We start from the raw sequence: 18,266 nt of genomic DNA on the forward strand, positions 1-18,266 counted from the left end.
GTAGCATAACTCTGTTGATTTCAATTGAGATAGATTGGATTTACTCCAGTCCAAACTGTATTAGAATGTAGTTCATTAGATTCAACCACCACACGAAAACACTCAGTAGCAAATTTAAATAAAGCTGGGTAAGTGAAATTCTATACACAAACCTTTAGGTTAAATGAATACAAAGAATCCTGAAAAAGCTCATTGCATTGAAGACCATATGCACATAGGTTTTGCCAGATAAAACCAACAGTCTATCTAATCCACTCTTTTGCCTTTGGAATAGTAGCCAAGACCTGATACTTCTGAAGAAGGTGAAAAATCTTTCATAATACAGCTAGTGAATTATGTGTTGTTGTACAGTACATTGTTTCCTAACCCTTCCTAAGCCATAGGAATGCATTTAGCCATAACGTTTACATGGTTTAATTCCTTCAATTTTGTTCAGATTGGCTAATGAACATTAGTGATAAAAGTTATCCCAATAGATATGAAGTAGGATTGAAATAACTAACCTCAATAGGGGTTCACCTTTACTTCCTGGAAACTAGGTATGTAAGAATCAATCTGAATGAAATATGAACTAACTCAATCCCTGTCCCAAAAGTGTAATCAAGCAACCCTTTTCTGATTAAAAAAAAACATTTTCTTAATTTGCTTACTTTAAGTTCTCCCCTTGCCCCTATGCTTGTCCATGCTCAGATAAACAAGTATAATGAAAAAAAATATATTGAGAGGCTGTTTTATAGGTAGTTTTAGTCTAGTCAATACCAGGAGGATTAGGAGTCTTTCAAGAAAGCATGAACTCTTCAGATTTTCACACCATTTGTTCAGATACAAAGGTTTGGCTACATCCAGACAAGTGCAGATAAACATCAGGATGAAATCCTTGCTGCATTGAGGTTGATAGGGGGTGTGCCGTTAGACTTCAGTGGGTTTGGGATTTAATCCAGAACTTTTGGAGGCATAGCTGAATTGAGCCACTAACATTTTTGATATTTGATTTGCCCTGTTGAAAACCTGCCCTAAGCTGGAACTCGTCAGACCAATGGGGTTATCATGTTTTGATTTCATAGAATCACAGAAGATTAGGGTTGGAAGAGACCTCAAAGGGTCATCTAGTCCAACCCCCTACTCAAAGCAGGACCAACCCCAACTAAATCATCCCAGCCAGGGCTTTGTCAAGTCGGGCCTTAAAAACCTCTAAGGATGGAGATTCCACCACCTCCCTAGGTAACCCATTCCAGTGCTTCACCACCCTCCTAGTGAAAAAGTTTTTCTAATATCCAATCTAGACCTCCCACACTGCAACTTGAGACCATTGCTCCTTGGTCTGTCATCTGCCACCACTAAGAACAGCCTAGCTCCATCCTCTTTGGGACCCCCTTCAGGTAGTTGAAGGCTGCTATCAGATCCCCCCTAACTCTTCTCTTCTGCAGCCTAAATAAGCCCATTCATGCAGCATCCACTACTTCCAGTGTCACAACGTAAAACATTGAAATAAATTATCTAGATTAATATAGTTGTTTACAGAACAGTGTAAGTGTACTTGAAATACGTTGCTGAACAGATGGGAACATCTCTAAGCCAATTTATCTTTAATATTAAGATGTCTGGGCTTATATAAGAATTATAGTTACATCTTGTCATGAATGTCTCCCCTTGAGCATAACAGCACAATTATATTTTGACATTGTATATGATTCCACCGACCAGGAAATAAGAAAAGCGGCCCTATATGAGTGTTGACTTCCCACACCTTCCATAGTTTTTCTCACCTCCTCATCCTACAAAGAGGGAGCCTGCTGGGCCCTCTGTTCTTCGCTGCTTCTAACTTTTCTCTTTTTTCCACAGAAGGAAGAAAAGATGAGAGAAATCAGAGGAAAGGAAGGCAAATGAGAGAGTCTTTCAGTTCGGGAAGAGCTTGGAAAGATTCCATAATATCCTGGTGCCCCAGCCCAAGCCAGCGAGTAAATATTCCTCTCACCACACTCTAACCCAATTTCTGAAACCAACTGGATCACTTAAGCTTTCATGATGCTATCTCCATTACTTCCATTACTTTTGATTATTTTCCCCATTTTGGATCTAATTCTGATCACACAGGACCAGATTCTGTGATCTGTACTCACACTGAGTGATACCTTACTCTCTGAACAGCCCCAGGACTCAAGGAGTAAGGACTACTCACTGCGAATAAGGGTGCCAGAATCTGGCCTTGTGACATCAATTACAAGACTGTCACAAAAGCAGGACTAGGCACTTATGAAAAAATATACAGCTCTTCTACCTTGTATCATTTGGTGGACTAGTCCTTGATTTGGTTCATTTCATTCCCCTAACAATGTGTTAATAATCTTTTCTTACATCTAAGACAACAAAAAAAGAAAGGCAAATTACAAGGCCAAAGAAGCTTGTTAGCATTTTATTTCCCCCCACTCACTCTAAGAGATGAGACATCATCCTCAGCTTCAAGGAACTCTTGAATGGTATTTCCAACAGGGGTCAGGACACGGTCAATGACATGAACGACACCGTTTGTAGCAATCTGGTTGCCATGGATGATTCTGGCACAGTTAACAGTAACAACCTATGTTTAAAGAATTGAACAGTAGAATATTCAGCATTGACTTGGCATCCTATCTCTTATAATTTATTTTTAAGGAGGACAGCTACCTAGCCTTAGATGCCGACTCTGTGGGTGTTGTGGGGCTCAAGCACCCACTGAAAAAAATTGGGGTGCTCAGCACTTGCAGGGCTGGATTAATCTTCTGTAGGCCACACAGAAGCGTCCAGACCATGCGCCCACCCACTTCTCTGCCCAAGCTCTGCCTGAGGTCCTGCCCCCACTTGGCCTCTTTGCCCCAAGGCCCTGACCCCGCTACACCCCAAGGTCCTGCCCCCACTCAGCCTTCTGCCCCCTCAGGCCCCATCCCTGCTTGGCCTCTTTCCCCTCAGGCCCGGCCCATGTTCTGCCCCAAGGCCCCACCCCGCTCAGCCTCTTCCCTCCAACAACCTGCCCACTGCTCACAAAGGGGGAGGGGCAAGAGGAGCAAACCAACTGGCAAAAACAAAAGTCAGCACCTGTGCACCTAGATCTACCAATACAGCAACTTGTGCAGGTCGTCTTGATTTCCAACCATATGACAGTTGTTTAGCGTTCCATATCCCTGAATAGTTAAAATGGTTCTTGCTTTTGGTTTACACTAATTTAAGTGCCAACCTAACATGCAGTTTCTATGAATTTAAGAAAATAAATACTAGTGACTTTACTTTGGGAATCCTGGTTTATAAAAATTAAATCCCATCTAGGAAGATAATATAAGTGTTTCTTCTATGACTAAATATTTCTCTCACATGCTGCAATTGGAATAAAAATCTTATTAAAATGTATTTAGTAATATATGAAAAAAGTGTGTAATAAATCTAACTGCTGATATTTAGCAGGATAATAATCTGTGCTATGCACAAAAGGCTACCTCTTTAGAGGAAAGTTCATTCCGTGTTTTTACAACTTTCTTAAAATAAAAATAGCTCTTGTTACCCAGTCCTTTCTTAGCAATTAGCCTTCAGTCTATGAAAGAGTCCTTTAATGGACAGATTTATTCTGTATTCCTAGCATTTGTAAGGTAAGATGTATAACTGACATGCCAAGTGATAATCTCGTTATGACTTTCTCAATTCTTCATTAGATAAATAAAAAAAAATGCACAGAGTTAATGAAAATGACCACTCTGAAATACGGTATAAAAGAAGCTTTTGGAAATAAACTTACCCCATTAGGATAATGATTAATAAGCAGTTGCTGATCATTGTACATGGATACAAGAGTCAGGCCATTCTTAAGATCCTTTGTCAACATACGCTTGTTTACCATATGGTTGTGGAGGGCATTGTACAGTTCAATATTTACATTGTCAATTAAATTACTATGAATTTCCTGAGGAAGAAGATTCAGTTAGACATTTCCTGGACAATCTTAATCAGTTAGTTATACAGATTTCTTTGCCACAAAATATGCTTTCAATATATTTTTGAATGTGTATTTCATTTGACTATGTAAATTACTTCAGTTACATACTTTTTGGTATGCAGCTGGCTAGAGGATTCCCTAGACTGATTCAGTATCAAAGACAACAGGCCTCATTACATAAGCAAGGCATTCAAGCTTTTTTTTGGGTTCAGTACTGGATTAACATTGTAGTTTTAGGGAAAGTATCCTACAGTCACCCACAAAAGTGTCTGTCACCCTCCCTTACTGGAATTGCTTCAGTTTTCAAAACTATTCCCAAAGCTATGCTGACAAGACTAATAATAATAATTGTATTTATAAAGCATCCAACCATGAAAATACTCAGGGTGCTGAGCAACAAAAAACAATTTCTCTTTGACGGTGCTCAAACAGATATCCTTTGCAGCTGTTCACTGTTTCTAGAATTTTTTTTAAAAATGTAAAATATCTGTGTTCCTTAAGCATAGTTTAGTTTAGAATAATATAGTAATTGAGTTTCAATATTTATCTCTGATATATAAAAAAATCTTCATTGTTTCTAATGTGGTTTAAAACACAGCTATTGTAGATACAAAAATAAGTACTCATAACATTAATATATATGTGTGTGTGTGTGTATATAGAGATATATAGTTACTCGATCCAACAGCTCCCAAGCTTCATTGCTTGGTGCAAAGAATGTGAATGATCCCCGTCCTTCAATCTCTTCTCTCAGCTTTGATATGTCAGAATAACGTTGAGTAGAGGTTGCTCCCACAATGCCCAGGGTACCATAAACATGATCAATAGGAGCAACTAAAATACACAAGACAAGAGTACTGTAAATTCTTTGACAGGTCAGTCTCTCAAAATCATTACCTATTACCACTGTTTTAACGGGAGGAGAGAATCATCTTATTAAAATCCTTTTAACTAAACATTGCTTTTAAAATTCCATAATTTGGGTTCAAATTAAGTAGAATTTGCAATATATGCCAAATCCTCATTGCAGATAGTGCCCAGAACAAATAACTCGACAAATATCCAGATGGGAGAAGTGAAGGTCTGAAACTTTTGTTTAGAAAAAATGTAAATGACATTCTGATTTGATTTTTTCTAAACGAAATCCCCGAGCTGCCTGGAGCCCCGGCTGCCCATCTGATAGGCTATTGAGAAGTCTAGAAGTCCCGACAACTCTGGCTTGAGTTAGGGCTCCCAGGGCTTCCAGAATCCTGGCAGCCCATGAGACAAGTGAGCTGGCAGAAAACCAAGTAGTTTTCTCTTTGAAAATCTGCTTGGTTTCTATAGGAAAATTGGACAAAATTGAAAAGTTCCTGCAAAAGTTTTGATTTTGACACCAGCATTTTCCCATGAAAAAATGTTCCACTGGAAAACGTATGACCAGCCAATTCTACTGAGTAGCCCTTGGTACCTGTTATGCACCCCTAATACCCATCCCTCCCCTTGACTCTGGTGCCATCTCACCTCCAGTACCTGGTTTTGCACCATCCCTCCCCCTACCCAATGCTGCTTGGTCCACTGCAAGCAACTACATAAGTGACACAGCAGGGAACTGCACAAGACATGCATGCCTCCTGTACAGTTCCCCAAATCCTGTCCCCTTACACAGTGGGACTGCGGTATTTCCATTGCCAGGGAACCCATCATATCAGCAGGGCAAAGACTTGCCAGGATTATCCATAGTGGGCAGGTTCGTATTTTAAGGGTTTGGGCTTTAATGTTCAAAAGTGGCCTCTAATTATGAATGTCTCAGTGTTCGGTGTCCAACATCAAACACCTTGCAGATGATTTCCAGTGGTGCTGCCCACACTTAGGGACATCAAATGAAGTTGTGGATGCTCAGTCAACCACTCTGAGAAATAAGCTTTAGATGTCTCAGGTTGGGCACCCAAAATTACAGACCACTTCTGAAAATCTCCTGTGTTAGAATGGGTCCCATATGTAAAGATCATGTGCATCTAAGACTGTACCTGCCGGGCAACCTCTCATTCCATCCATCTTCATGTAGCCAGGGCAACATTCATACAAGACAGTTCTGTAGGGTATAGATAAAAGCTAGATTAAATAAAGTACAAACGAAATGACACCAATTACAGTTAATTATCTTAGTTTTACTTTTTTACAAATTATCTACTTCTATTCAGTTTCTATGGCTAGAGTTATCTAATCATCTTATTTTTTTTAACATTCAGCAATGTTGGTATCAAATCAGACAATGTTGGTATCAAATCTATTTTCTGTTGGTATCAAATTAGACACTATTAACTGGTTCCACTGTACTGTATTCTGTAGCTACGTAGCATTTTAAATACTCCACACATCCACAGTCATGAAGGTTGACAAAGAGCTTGGAACAGATGTGGGGGAGGAAGTGGAGCTAGTGAAGGGACTCGTAAAGGGGAATGATGTGATTGCAATAACAGGTGCAGAAAATGAATCTGATGGTGACATTTTGGCTAGGAGAGAAGGGATTGGAAAACCAAAGAGAAGATTACAGGAGGGATCAAAAGAACCAAGGATGGAAGGGATGGGGAGGATTATCAAAGCATGGACAAGCTTTTGACAGCGTGGATGAAAAGGAAAAAAGTGCCAAGTTTTGGCAATAGTCTAAATGCGAAGGGTAAATTGATGGGAATTAGAGTCATGAAGGCAAATAAGACCACCCAGGGATAATGTGAAGGAATGAAGGCAGGGGGTTAGGAATAGGCCCTGTGGGAAGCTGACAGAAAGTGGGAGGAGGTGGAGCCACTGAGGACGACACTGAAAGAGAAATGCAAGAGGTAAAAAGGAAAACTATTCAAGAACAGTGTTGTAAAAGCCAATAAAGAAGAGAATGAATAAAGATTGCCTGGTTATGTTGAAAGTAGTTGAAAAAACAAGGAATATGGAGAAGACAAGGGAAAGGTCATTGGTAACTTTAGTGAGAGCAGTCTCATTAGTTAGAGTAGAGAGGGTGAAAGCCAGATTGTAACAAACGAAGGAAAGAGCTAGCAGAGAGGAAGTGAAGGCAGCAGGAGTAAGAGCTTAGCCAAGAAGGGGAGGATGGAGTTGAGCTGGAAATTGGATAGTGCCTGATGTATAGTTGTTCAAGGAAATCGCCTCATCTTTGTATGTACAAACTGTACTCAGAAGCGGGTTGGTGCTAAATGTAATGTTTCATTCAGCATTATGGATTGCTTTTTATTGTACCTTATTGATTTGAAGGAAGTAACAGCTTTAAAATAGACATCTTTAACCAAATTCAGCCCTGCTGTAAATAAGCACAACTCTACTGAAGTCAATGGAGTTATGGCAAGGATGAATGTGGTTGCTAGAGGATAAAGAAACCCAGGAAATTATATGGACTTACTGAAACGGAAAGGTAACATAAATCTTTAAACTCTTTCTTTTGCAGTTATTGCTTTTCAAAGTAATTACTGCAGACTGAATTACTAGAAAAACATGCAATCAGAGCTTTACATGATGTCTTTTTAATGCATGTGGCTCAATGATGTCAGTTTTGAAGCTGGAAGTTTCCTAGAGGCAGCTATGTGGGGTTTTGTAGGTTGTTGTAATGAGTTAGAGCTGACAAAGTATTAGCAACAAATACATTAAACTAAATGGCTTGCTCAAATTACTTGAAAGTTGGAATTTTCAGAATTCCAGGATAAAAATCTATTTGAAGACACTTAAAAATGAAAGCAGACTGGAATAAAAACTACATTACAAAGCATGAGTTTAAAATGAGACTCTGAGCTACATAATTTATTGCAAAGTGAGACCTGATAAAGAACAAAGAGCTTTTCATTATAGAGAGTTTGCTCTGCCATGTTAGATTTGTTTGTGCTATGAATGTAGGTTGTTTGACTCCCTATTTTCTCTTTTTAATCTGATTTTTAAATGAATCTATTTATTTTTCAGCTGGCTAAACCAGTGTTTCCCAAACTATTTTGGCCACGGAACATCTGGTATATATTTACAGAAGACTTATAATATTATTTTGTAGTCGTTAGGTTTTCAAATAAAAAATTGCTTTATTTATGCTCAAATATATTTTATTTTATAAAACAAAGCAAAAATACAAATTTAAAATAACGTGAACTAACAATTTCTAACTGGAAAGCGTGTATAAAGTAGTACAAAAATCAAGTGCAAGACCCTTTATTTTAATTACAATTCTTTCACAGAACACCTATTCACATCGTGCGGAACACCAGTGTTCCGCAGAACACAGTTTGGGAAACGCTGGGCTAAACCTTACACAAGACAATTCTAACTAAGCTTCAAAAAAGTTTTGTGCAACAGTCTGTAATATACTTCTCTGTGGAGGATGACAATTCACTTTACGCCCATCTCCCAGAGTGATACATTGTGGGCAACATATTCTAACAGGTAGGTGAGCATGCAAACCTTGCATGGGTAGGACTAGATTTAGTTTGGAGAAGGATTGTGCCTTCCCCTGACTCCAGAGCAAGCAGCGATAGTGAAACCCGCTTTCTCACTGTGGGTGCAACAATCGTCCTTCTTACTCCCACCCTGTGCACCCAAAGATACACTTTTGGAGTGATTCCTAGCCCTTTCACAAGGCACACAAGTGTGAGGAGAGGGCTCCTTGCACCATTCCTCCCATGCCCCCTGCTCACCCATGCTAGAGTCAGACGAAAGCTGGCTCTTGCGGAATCTCTGTCCCAAACCAGCAATTAGTATGCATCTGCCATCCAGGGAATTGCTTTGTTATAAGAAAATATACTTCTTTCAGAGAGAAAATATTCCAAAAGGAAACCGGAAAATATCCTGTGTGTTTTGACATCTCACTTAGGTTTTGATAACAGGAAAAGGGGGACTAAGCACCAATCAGACATTGCATGTTTACTCTTCTTCGCCATATTCAGCAGAGAAAAGACTGAGTCTGATATGAGTACAATTTATGTGAGGCAGAAAACTGGCTAAAGAGCACAATGGACAAAGGGAATGCTTCTCTGGCAATACCTTTGGGCTATCATATTCCTTTTAACTTACAGCATGCTTCCTCTGAGGACTGCTAGTAATTCAAATCTGGCAAGTTCTTACTTTTAGTATCCAAAGCCATATGTTCCCTCATGACTGATTGCAACTAGAAAGCTGATGTATCAAATGTCTATGAAGTGTCGGTAGATGTGATAGAGTGAGGGTTGTCAATAAGCCGGATGCTGAGGTAGGAGGAACGTGCAGCTTCTATTGAAATCAATGTAAGATGCAGTTGCTCAGCACCTTTCAGGTTGAAGGACAATTTAGAGGGGGAAAAAAGAACACAGCCCCCTTGCCCCCCACCATAGAGAGAGATTGTATAAAATCCAAAGCAAAGTTGCCTTTACACTAATATTGCACTCCAAAAAACTTTCAGCTACGTAATTCTGCAAATTCAGCACATGATGTGATGTTACTGAAGAGAAGTGACTCTTCAGATAATGATGTAATGCTGCGTTCCTAAGTAAAGAAAACCAGCTCTCTGCCACTCCCATCTCAGCCCCAAGGATAAAAGGCATTCCCAAGGAAAAAGGGGGCATGGCCAGGGCATATCTATGGATAGTCAAGCATCCTCTTGGGGCTGTTGGCAGCTGGAATAGCTCAGAGTGGCCCTGAGGCTTGTTTGCAAATGATCTGTCTTGTTAGCAGGCATAATATACTATTAAAACGACAAACACCTTTATGATCCAGTAGGGCCGCTGTTTCTACAGAGCCCTCAGGTCAGTAGTTCAGCTGGGGAATTTGTAAATACAGTTGTAAATGGGAAATGATAGAATGTAGATCCTTTTGGTATCTTTTGTACATTTTCTGGATCAGTATATACAATCTGAAGGGAGTTACCATGGAAGTGTTATAACTATAAGAAATAACATTGTTTTTTAAAACGAGAAGGAAGCAAATTAATCTGTTTAGGAATGGTGGTGGTTCTGTTTTTGGCGTTGTTCAAAATCTCCTGTTAATAATTACATTACTTTAGGCACATCTAAATTATACCAAATGTTCTACTGTTACCACACAAAAAGTGCCAGTATGCCTATCGTTTAATCCAAATCCAGGCCACAGTCTTCCTCAAATCTACTCTTTCTAGTATTTGCACAACTCAGAAAGTGCCAAAGCAGAGCTCAGAATGTATGTGATACCTTTGTGTAACCTCACTGTCAATGAGTCCAAACTACACTAAAGGAATCTTATTTTGAGTACTGTAAAATCTCTTCATGGCCTCAAAATATTTCTTCTGTCACATCATGATGTCTCTGGCCACAAAAAAAAAAAAAAAACAAACCTCAGGCTACCACTGTGGCTCAGCTGAATAACTATTCTCTATGTCATCTTAAAGCACTCAGCAGTCTTTCACTTAGAGGGTATTGGCAAGACATGACATAAATGAAGCAGTTAGTCTGCAGAGGCAGCTAACGTTCCAAAATCAGCTTTGAAAATGTCCAAAGAAGTTCAATCTAAAGCATTTTCAGGAAGCATCCTTCTCCCTAATGTGTCACTAGTGAAAGAAAGTGCTCTGCTAAGAAGACAGTGATAAGGCAGGCTTTACATAAATGGTGAATAAATATCTTGGACAATTTACAGCATGTGCTCTGAAGAAAATGGATGTCAGTATTGCATTACAATGTCGTCAGGAAGAGAAGGAAAGACTGGAAGGGAGAAAGACCACAAAACAAAGTAAAGTGCCTGGGAAACCCAGGCTCTAGTTGGAAGGATGATCAAACACAACTTCTATAGCACCAGTCTGAGTCGTGGAAATTAAACTACATTGTCTCCACAGAATCCCCCAATCTTATGCATAACTGAGCTGATCAAATTGCATAAAGGGGAGACAGATCCTGACTCAGCTGCAGAAATAAAAAACCTTGCGAAAACATCAGTCTAACTCAGAATGGGAGGGTTAGAATTCTAGATGCTAAATTATATTCCAGAGAAGCTTCTGGAGATTCAAAGAGGTATCTGTGCCTATTCTGATGAGAATGTCATTGTATCCTTCATAATAATGTTAATATAATACAGGTGTTAATCCGTGGCTCTTGGAGCAAATATGAAGTTTACAATAACAGAAAGCACAGGGTGAAATCCTAGCCCGATTAAAGTCAATTGGAGTTTTGCCTTGGCCTTCAGTGGGGCCCAGATTTTAGCTCTGATATCTCAACTGACCTTAGAGATCAGAATTATTGGAATATATCCACCACAAGACTCAATGTTATAAACTTTGCTTGATTAGTGTATCAAAAACATAACTGGCCCCATAATTCTATGCTATGCTGACACATTGCTGAAAAATATTTTCTGATAAAGAAAAAGCTGGAAGCCATATCCTCCTCCTCCATCTCTTCCCACTCTTTTTTCCTCAGGGGCCATTCCAGTATTGTGTCACAAGACGGGATGAGAATCTGTCAGGAATCTCAAGAAATGCAGAAACTGTCTCATGAACTTCTAACAGCACCAGTAGCAACCATAACACCAGGTTGCTTCAGGTCTGCTGAGCTACTGTGAATTCACAAATCTATTTTGTAACGCTGAGAAGAACACTTGTGTCGGCATTTATATCATGGACGTCACCATGATATCTAAGCTCCTGAAGGGTTACCCTTCTCTTAATGTGTGCACAATGTCCAATAGCAACAATGTAGGTTGTGAGTACTTACTGAAGTCCAAATAAATTGATTAATGGGTGTTTGAGGCTTTGGGGGCTTACTTAGGAATTCTGGTTTAAGCTGAAAGCAAAGGCTAAAAATGGATTCTAATGTTTAATTGGTTTTGAAAATAGCCATTAAATAAAGGAAAGTGACAATGTTTCTTTAAATGGCTTGGAAAATGTCAGTCACTTCCTGTTCTGGGTATTTGCTATCGTTAGTTTTTTTAATGCAATGGCTAAAATTTTCAACAGCATCTAAGTGACTTACTGCATGAATCCCATTTTCAAAAGTATTTTAGGCATTTAGGAGACCATGTCCCATGGACTTTTAATAAGATGAAGACTCCTAAGTGCCCAAATCACTTTTGAAAATGGAACGTAGATGCCTAAGTCACTTAGGCGCATTTGAAAATTTTATCTTAGATCTGCCTGACAAAGATGAATAGTCAAATAACATATTTAATGATTTTTGCCATAGTTGCTGAATAAATTATCCGACCAATAGTAGTTCAGCAGCTAAAGAAAAGGTGGGTTGTTGTAAAAATACTAATTGAATCGTTTAATGCCTCTACAGTGGCAGAATGTGTTAAATACCTTTTTCTAAGGATACTGATTTAACCAGCTGTACTAGTCACTCATGGCTGCAGCCCCAAGAAAAGCAGTGCAGGAAGAGTTCTCCACTGGCTTTTCGGTGCTTGGGTGAGTATGCCCCAAAGATAGGGCATGGCCAGAAGTGGAGTAATTAATGACTCTGATGTTACGTCCTGGAAGTGAAATTTGTTATCACCATCATGGGATAATGAAACAACTGATTTCATCTTGAAATTATGAGGTCACAATTACAATAAACGTAAAGAAACAAATTTCTCTAAGGTACTAAAAAGACACCAAAATCACTTAGACTTAGTAAACAACAGACAGAATAACTTCCGCAAATCCTTAGGAATATTCTGTTCTTGTTCCATGTACATAGATAAAGGTGTGGTCTGAGCACAGGACTGGAGCCACGAAATACTGAATTCTGTCCCCAGCCTGGATAGTTGCTCCCTTTGTATAACTGGACTAGTCACTTCAGCCCTCTGTCTCAGTTCTACCATCTTTAAATGTGTGTTGTGAGGATTAATTAATGTGTGTTGAGGGGATTATTTGGAAAGCACTTGGAATTTTAAGTGCTTTGTACTGTGATGTCATTTTCCAAATTGCCATTGCTAGCAATGGGAGATCTGCATTTGAAGCAAGTATGTAATATGCCTCTAAGGAAGAAGAGTTCTGTAATTATTCCACTTCCGTAAATAGTGGATAGTCAGGTAACAAATAGCACTTACGCTTTCTTCCCACAGATAGCTCCCTGATACCAGTTTCTGCAGGTGCTGAAATATTTCTTTTTGGTGCCCATAACTTGCTGAAGAGCACAGACATTTGGACTGGAGAAAAAAAACACATAAAGTTGTTGTACATATTTGAAAAAGTGTGATTAACAATAGTTTTGAATACAGTATTCAATGGACAAGAGCCAGAAATGAACATCTGGTCCTGATTCCCAGAGCAGGTGTGATTTCAGTCAACCACCATCCAAGCTCCTGACACCGCCCTGCTGAGTTCTTTGGAAAGATCACACTCCCCAGAAGCAAGAGGTGATTCCCCCTGTCTGCCAGCTCAGCCCTGTATGTCTAGTAAACAGTCACTGCCAGCTGTGCCTAATTAAGCTTTATTATGCATTGCATTTTTTTTTCCCGAAGTGAATTACCATCCGCTAGGGACTGAACTGTGACTATTGCCGAGCTCTTTTCATCAAAGTTCAGCTTGTGCACAGCTGTGTGGCTGTATGTCATGGAGAGGGGGAAGGGCAGAAAGCCTACTTTTTCTTTATCCGGTAAGGAACCCCATCTTCAGTAACTCTATCAGCTATTTGGATTGCCACTGGCTGGAATGCCAAGAGCACCTAAATAAACAGTCTAGTAATTACACAGGACCAAAGGGTAAACTGCCATATACAAAAAACCCAGAAAATTCAAATAAGGAAAACTTTGTAACGTAGTTGTGTGCAAAAGAGAAATTTCCTCAAAAGCAAATTTCCATTTTGTCTCTAATTTATATATTACAGTAATTTATCTGTTGGAGTGTTAGAACAGAAGATTTTTCAAAAGAGGAAACCATTAAACCCTTATTTTACAAAGTCCAGTTCATCTTGTAAGTGTGTGTGTGTGGGGGGGAATCCTTTTGATTATTAAAAAAACAGAGCTAAACTATCTTTTACTAATAAATCTTAAAACAGATATGTGTAGACTGCTTAATATTTACCCTGAGACAATTTGTTAAAATAAATAAATTCTGATCACTGCATTTCAGTGTCTTACTCTGCAACATTGTTATAAAGCTTAAGTGGGAACTGAACTTTTGAAAAATACTCTGTGCATTTACAAATGACCAGAGAATTAGGTAGAGTTCATACTTCTCACTATGAGAAAAAAAGAAAAGTACATGTTGTGGAATATACACTAATGCTGGTAAAATATTGATGGGCCATGTTAAACATAGCTGATCACACATTATATCTGTTGTAAACTATAATGATCTTCAATGATACTGAAACACATGCATTTTGCTTCTCTTCAGATATAATCTTTAGCTTTCAAACAGTTCATAAAGTTTAACAATATTTAATTTTATTTTGCATGTTTTTTCCACAAAAAATAATTTGGAAATATATTTCATAACACATGCATTTTAGAAAGAATATATTTGACTCACACTCAGTAAGAACTTACCATGCACAAATCTCATTTTAATATTCTGGCTAATCTTGAGATCGGTGTGGGGGAGAGAACTTTAAAACACTCCTGTAAGGTATTCTAAAAGAGAAAACCTGTACTTACCCCTGCTCACGTGCCCTGATTCGACTGTGGGACAAAATCTTGTCATAATGAGCAGAAGAGTCTGCTGGGTCAAAAGCAGACAACAAAAAAATGGAGAAGGTGGATAAAAAAAGGACCTTCATCCTTAGTTCCTCCTGCCTAGTCTAACGAGAGAACTGGCAAAAAGTTCTGGAGAGCTCACAGTTTATATACATGCTACAGGGTTGTGGGAGGGAACGTTGTATCAACCTGAGACTCTTCCAGGAATAGCAACTTCAAACTGCCAGCTTCGATGAATTGAATTAATACCATTCACAAAACATGCAAAGCATGCATCGTCCCCCTCTCCCACCACTGTGACTAATTTTCTTTATTCTGTAAAGAGCTGATGTTTATCATTTTGTTCAGTTGACACTTAAAACAGCAGAGTAGTTAGAAGAATTTTAGACCATGATTTATGATTTGATATTTAGAATACAGAAGCATCCAGCTGCCTCAGATGGGATCAGAGTTCCATTGTGTTAGGTAAAAAAAACAAACGAGGAGGACTTGTGGCATCTTAGAGACTAACAAATTTATTTGGGCATAAGCTTTCGTGGGCTAAAACCCACTTCATTGGATAGAGCTGGAAGCTATATATACACAGAGAACATGAAAAAATGGGTGTTGCCATACCATACCGTTACAATTGGTATGGCAACACCCGTTTTGTCATGTTCTCTGTGTATATATATATCTTCCTGCTGTATCTGATGAAGTGGGTTTTAGCCCACGAAAGCTTATGCCCAAATAAATTTGTTAGTCTCTAAGGTGCCACAAGTCCTCCTCATTTTTGTTTTTGTTTTTTTGCTGACACAGACTAACACAGCTACCACTCTGAAACCTGTCACTGTGCTCGGTGTGGCACAAACACAGAAGGAGATACTGTCTCTGCCTCACAGAGCTATACCTTGCTTTTTTACTGTGTTTTATGTGTTCACTATTGTAACCTGAGTTCAGTCATCTTATCAGTGAAACTGATTAACGTCCCTATCAATACTTGTCAATAACACTAGCGTGAGATAGTGTTTGTGTGATCAGAAAAAGTGATATTAACACACTTATTAATTAGTAATATCATTTAATAATAGCTTAACTAGTGAATTCATTTAATAATAATAATACTTAGTATTTACATTGAGCATTGTACAGACATTAATTGAGGCCTGGTCTACACTTAAAACTTAGGCTGATATAGCTACAGTGCTCAGGGTGTGAAAAATCCACCATTCCCTCCCCTCTCCACCGGAGTGCCATAGCCATGCCAACCTACCCCCCAGTGCAGATACGGTGGAGTCAATGGAAGAATGCTTCCATCAACCTAGCTTCTGTTGCTCAGGGAGATGGACTTCCTACCGTGACAGAAATACGCACCTTGCATTGCTGTAGTCTGCATCTACACTACGGGGTAACAGTAGCACAGTTACGGCGCCATATCTATGGTGCTTTAGCATCCATAGTGTAAATGTGGCCTTAGTAATTCTCACAAGCCTCCTATGAGGCAGGTGGGGGAGGCCACACCAATCTATTAAGATTCTTTGAGGGTGCTAGCAAGCATGTGGACAAGGGTGATCCAGCTGAGATAGTGTACTTGGACTTTCAGAAAGCTTTCAACACGATCCCTCAGCAAAGGTTCTTAAGCAAAGTAGGCAGTTATGGGATAAGAGGGGAGGTCTGCTCATGGATCAGTAAGTGGTTAAAAGACAGGAAACAAAGGTAGGAATAAATGGCCACTTTTCACAATGGAGAGAGGTAAATAGCAGGGTGCCTTAGGGATCTGTACTGGGACCAGTGCTGTTCAACATATTCATAAATGAGCTGGAAAAAGGGGGTAAACACTGAGGTAGCAAAGTTTCCAGATGATATGAAGTTACTTAAGACAGTTAAGTCCAAAGGTGACTGGGATGAGTTACGAAGGGATCACACAAGGGATCTGGCAGTCAAAAAACCAGAATGTTAGGAATCATTATAAAAGGGATAGATAATAAGACAGACAAATATCATAATGCCACTATATGACTCCTTCAATACTGCATGCCGTTCTGGTTGCCCCATCACAAAAAATAAATATTAGAATTGGACAAAGTACAGATAAGGGCAACAAAAATAATTAGGGGCTATGGAACAGCTTCCATATTATGAGAGATTATTAAGATTGGGACTCTTCAGTTTAGAAAATAGGGAGGTATGACAGAGGTCTATGAAATCACGAATGGTGTGGAGAAAGTGAATAGAGAAGCGTTATTTACCCCTGCACATAACACAAGAACCAGGGGGTCACCCAATGAAATTATTGGGCATCAGGTTTAAGAATTGGATAAGTTAATGGAAGATAAGTTAAGAGGTCTATCAAGGGTTATTAGCCAAGATGGTTATGGACACAATGCCATACACTGGGTGTCCCAGAAGCTGGGACTCAATGACAGGAGATAGATCACTCAATAATTGCCCGATTCTGTTCATTGCCTCTGAAACATCTGGCACTGGCTACTGTTGGAAGACAGGATATTGGGCTAGATGGACCATAGGTCTGACCCAGTATGGCCATTCTTATGTTCTTAAGTGTCAATCTTATTTGATAAATGAAGGAACTGAGGCAGAAAGGTGAAGTAACATGATTGAGGGCACATTGTGAGTCAGTGTCAGAGGACTGGACTGGAATACTGGAGTTTCTGACCCCCAGATCAGTGCAAATTTCTCCATTTCAACACAGAAATGTTTTTAGAATATTTTAAACAAATATATGCATACAGTTTTAATTAATAACCCATCATTTATGAAAATGGGTAAATTCTTAACCCTAAGTTCAAAAGACCTACCATCCTGCTGTTAAAGTGAAATAAAAATAGGTAGTTATCACATTTTGAAATTAAACAAACAGGTGTGTATCTGTGTGGTGCAGGAGAATGCAGTGCTCATGAAAAATGTTGGATTGACATTCCTGTGACTGAAGCCCTCTGTTTCACTATAGAACAGGTACAGCTTGGGCAGAGATAGTGGGATTTTCCCTAGGCATAAGTACAAGGAGGGACCATATCTAAGAAGGAGAAGACAGTTCAGGATTATAATAATACATTGAACCAATATAGCACTTTATGTCTTCAAAGGACCAGATTCTGGATGACACCATGCAGGTACATAAAGTGCAGGGAGAAAGTATAGAGAGCCCTTCTCTATTGCAGACAGAATTTCAATGCTTGTCATATCTGCAAGTGTCATAGTACCATCAGTATCCCTAGTCCCTCCAAAGGGGAAGAGCGAAGGCCATGAACTCGCCTCTTCCATACCAGCTGGTGGTCCAGGGACAGTAATGGGGCAAGCATATGGTACAACTCTAAAATAGAAAGTGTAGGAACTTCTCCTTGGCATGCTCCCTCTAGTGCCTTGGAAACCTTCTATCACCTCTGGTCTCTGGGAAAAGTCCCAGTTGCAAGGCCTCTCCATTGCAATCCACAACTCTGACTGTGCCTACCAGAGCCACTATATATAAAACCTTAATTAATTAACCTTTGTAGGTAAGTAATATTAATGTTCCCACCTGTCAGGGATGGTCTAGATAATACTTAATCCTGCCTCAGTGTAATGGAATGGACTAGATGATCTACCAAGGTCCCTTCCACTCCTACAATTCTATGATTTTATAGATGGGCAAACTATGAGATATGAAGGTTAAGTGAGTCTTCTATGCCCATTCTGCCTTGGCTTTCTAGACTTCCAAAAAGGTTGCCAATTAGTGCAACATACG

At 39.3% G+C, this 18,266-nt stretch overlaps 1 protein-coding gene across 11 annotated transcripts in view; it reads right to left on the bottom strand.

Moving 5' to 3' along the window:
* POSTN (periostin) overlaps positions 1-14,802 on the bottom strand; it is a 50,225-nt gene extending 35,423 nt beyond the window's left edge. For 4 of the 11 annotated variants that reach the window (XM_027833049.3, XM_027833048.3, XM_027833050.3 and 1 more), the window contains exons 1-6: positions 14,504-14,682; positions 12,953-13,051; positions 5,971-6,035; positions 4,638-4,795; positions 3,764-3,928; positions 2,432-2,578 (exon numbers count right to left, since the gene is read on the bottom strand). In XM_027833049.3, coding sequence (XP_027688850.1) covers positions 2,432-2,578; positions 3,764-3,928; positions 4,638-4,795; positions 5,971-6,035; positions 12,953-13,051; positions 14,504-14,625 — 756 coding nt within the window. In that variant the 5' untranslated portion in view covers positions 14,626-14,682. Of the gene's footprint in view, positions 1-2,431; positions 2,579-3,763; positions 3,929-4,637; positions 4,796-5,970; positions 6,036-12,952; positions 13,052-14,503 lie in introns of all 11 variants that reach the window. The other 7 variants (XM_043532264.1, XM_027833051.3, XM_043532256.1 and 4 more) reach the window with 5 other exon arrangements.
* Between the last annotated feature and the right edge of the window lie 3,464 nt (positions 14,803-18,266).

This window comes from Chelonia mydas, chromosome 1 (assembly GCF_015237465.2).
Source record: "Chelonia mydas isolate rCheMyd1 chromosome 1, rCheMyd1.pri.v2, whole genome shotgun sequence".
Taxonomy (NCBI): domain Eukaryota; kingdom Metazoa; phylum Chordata; order Testudines; family Cheloniidae; genus Chelonia; species Chelonia mydas.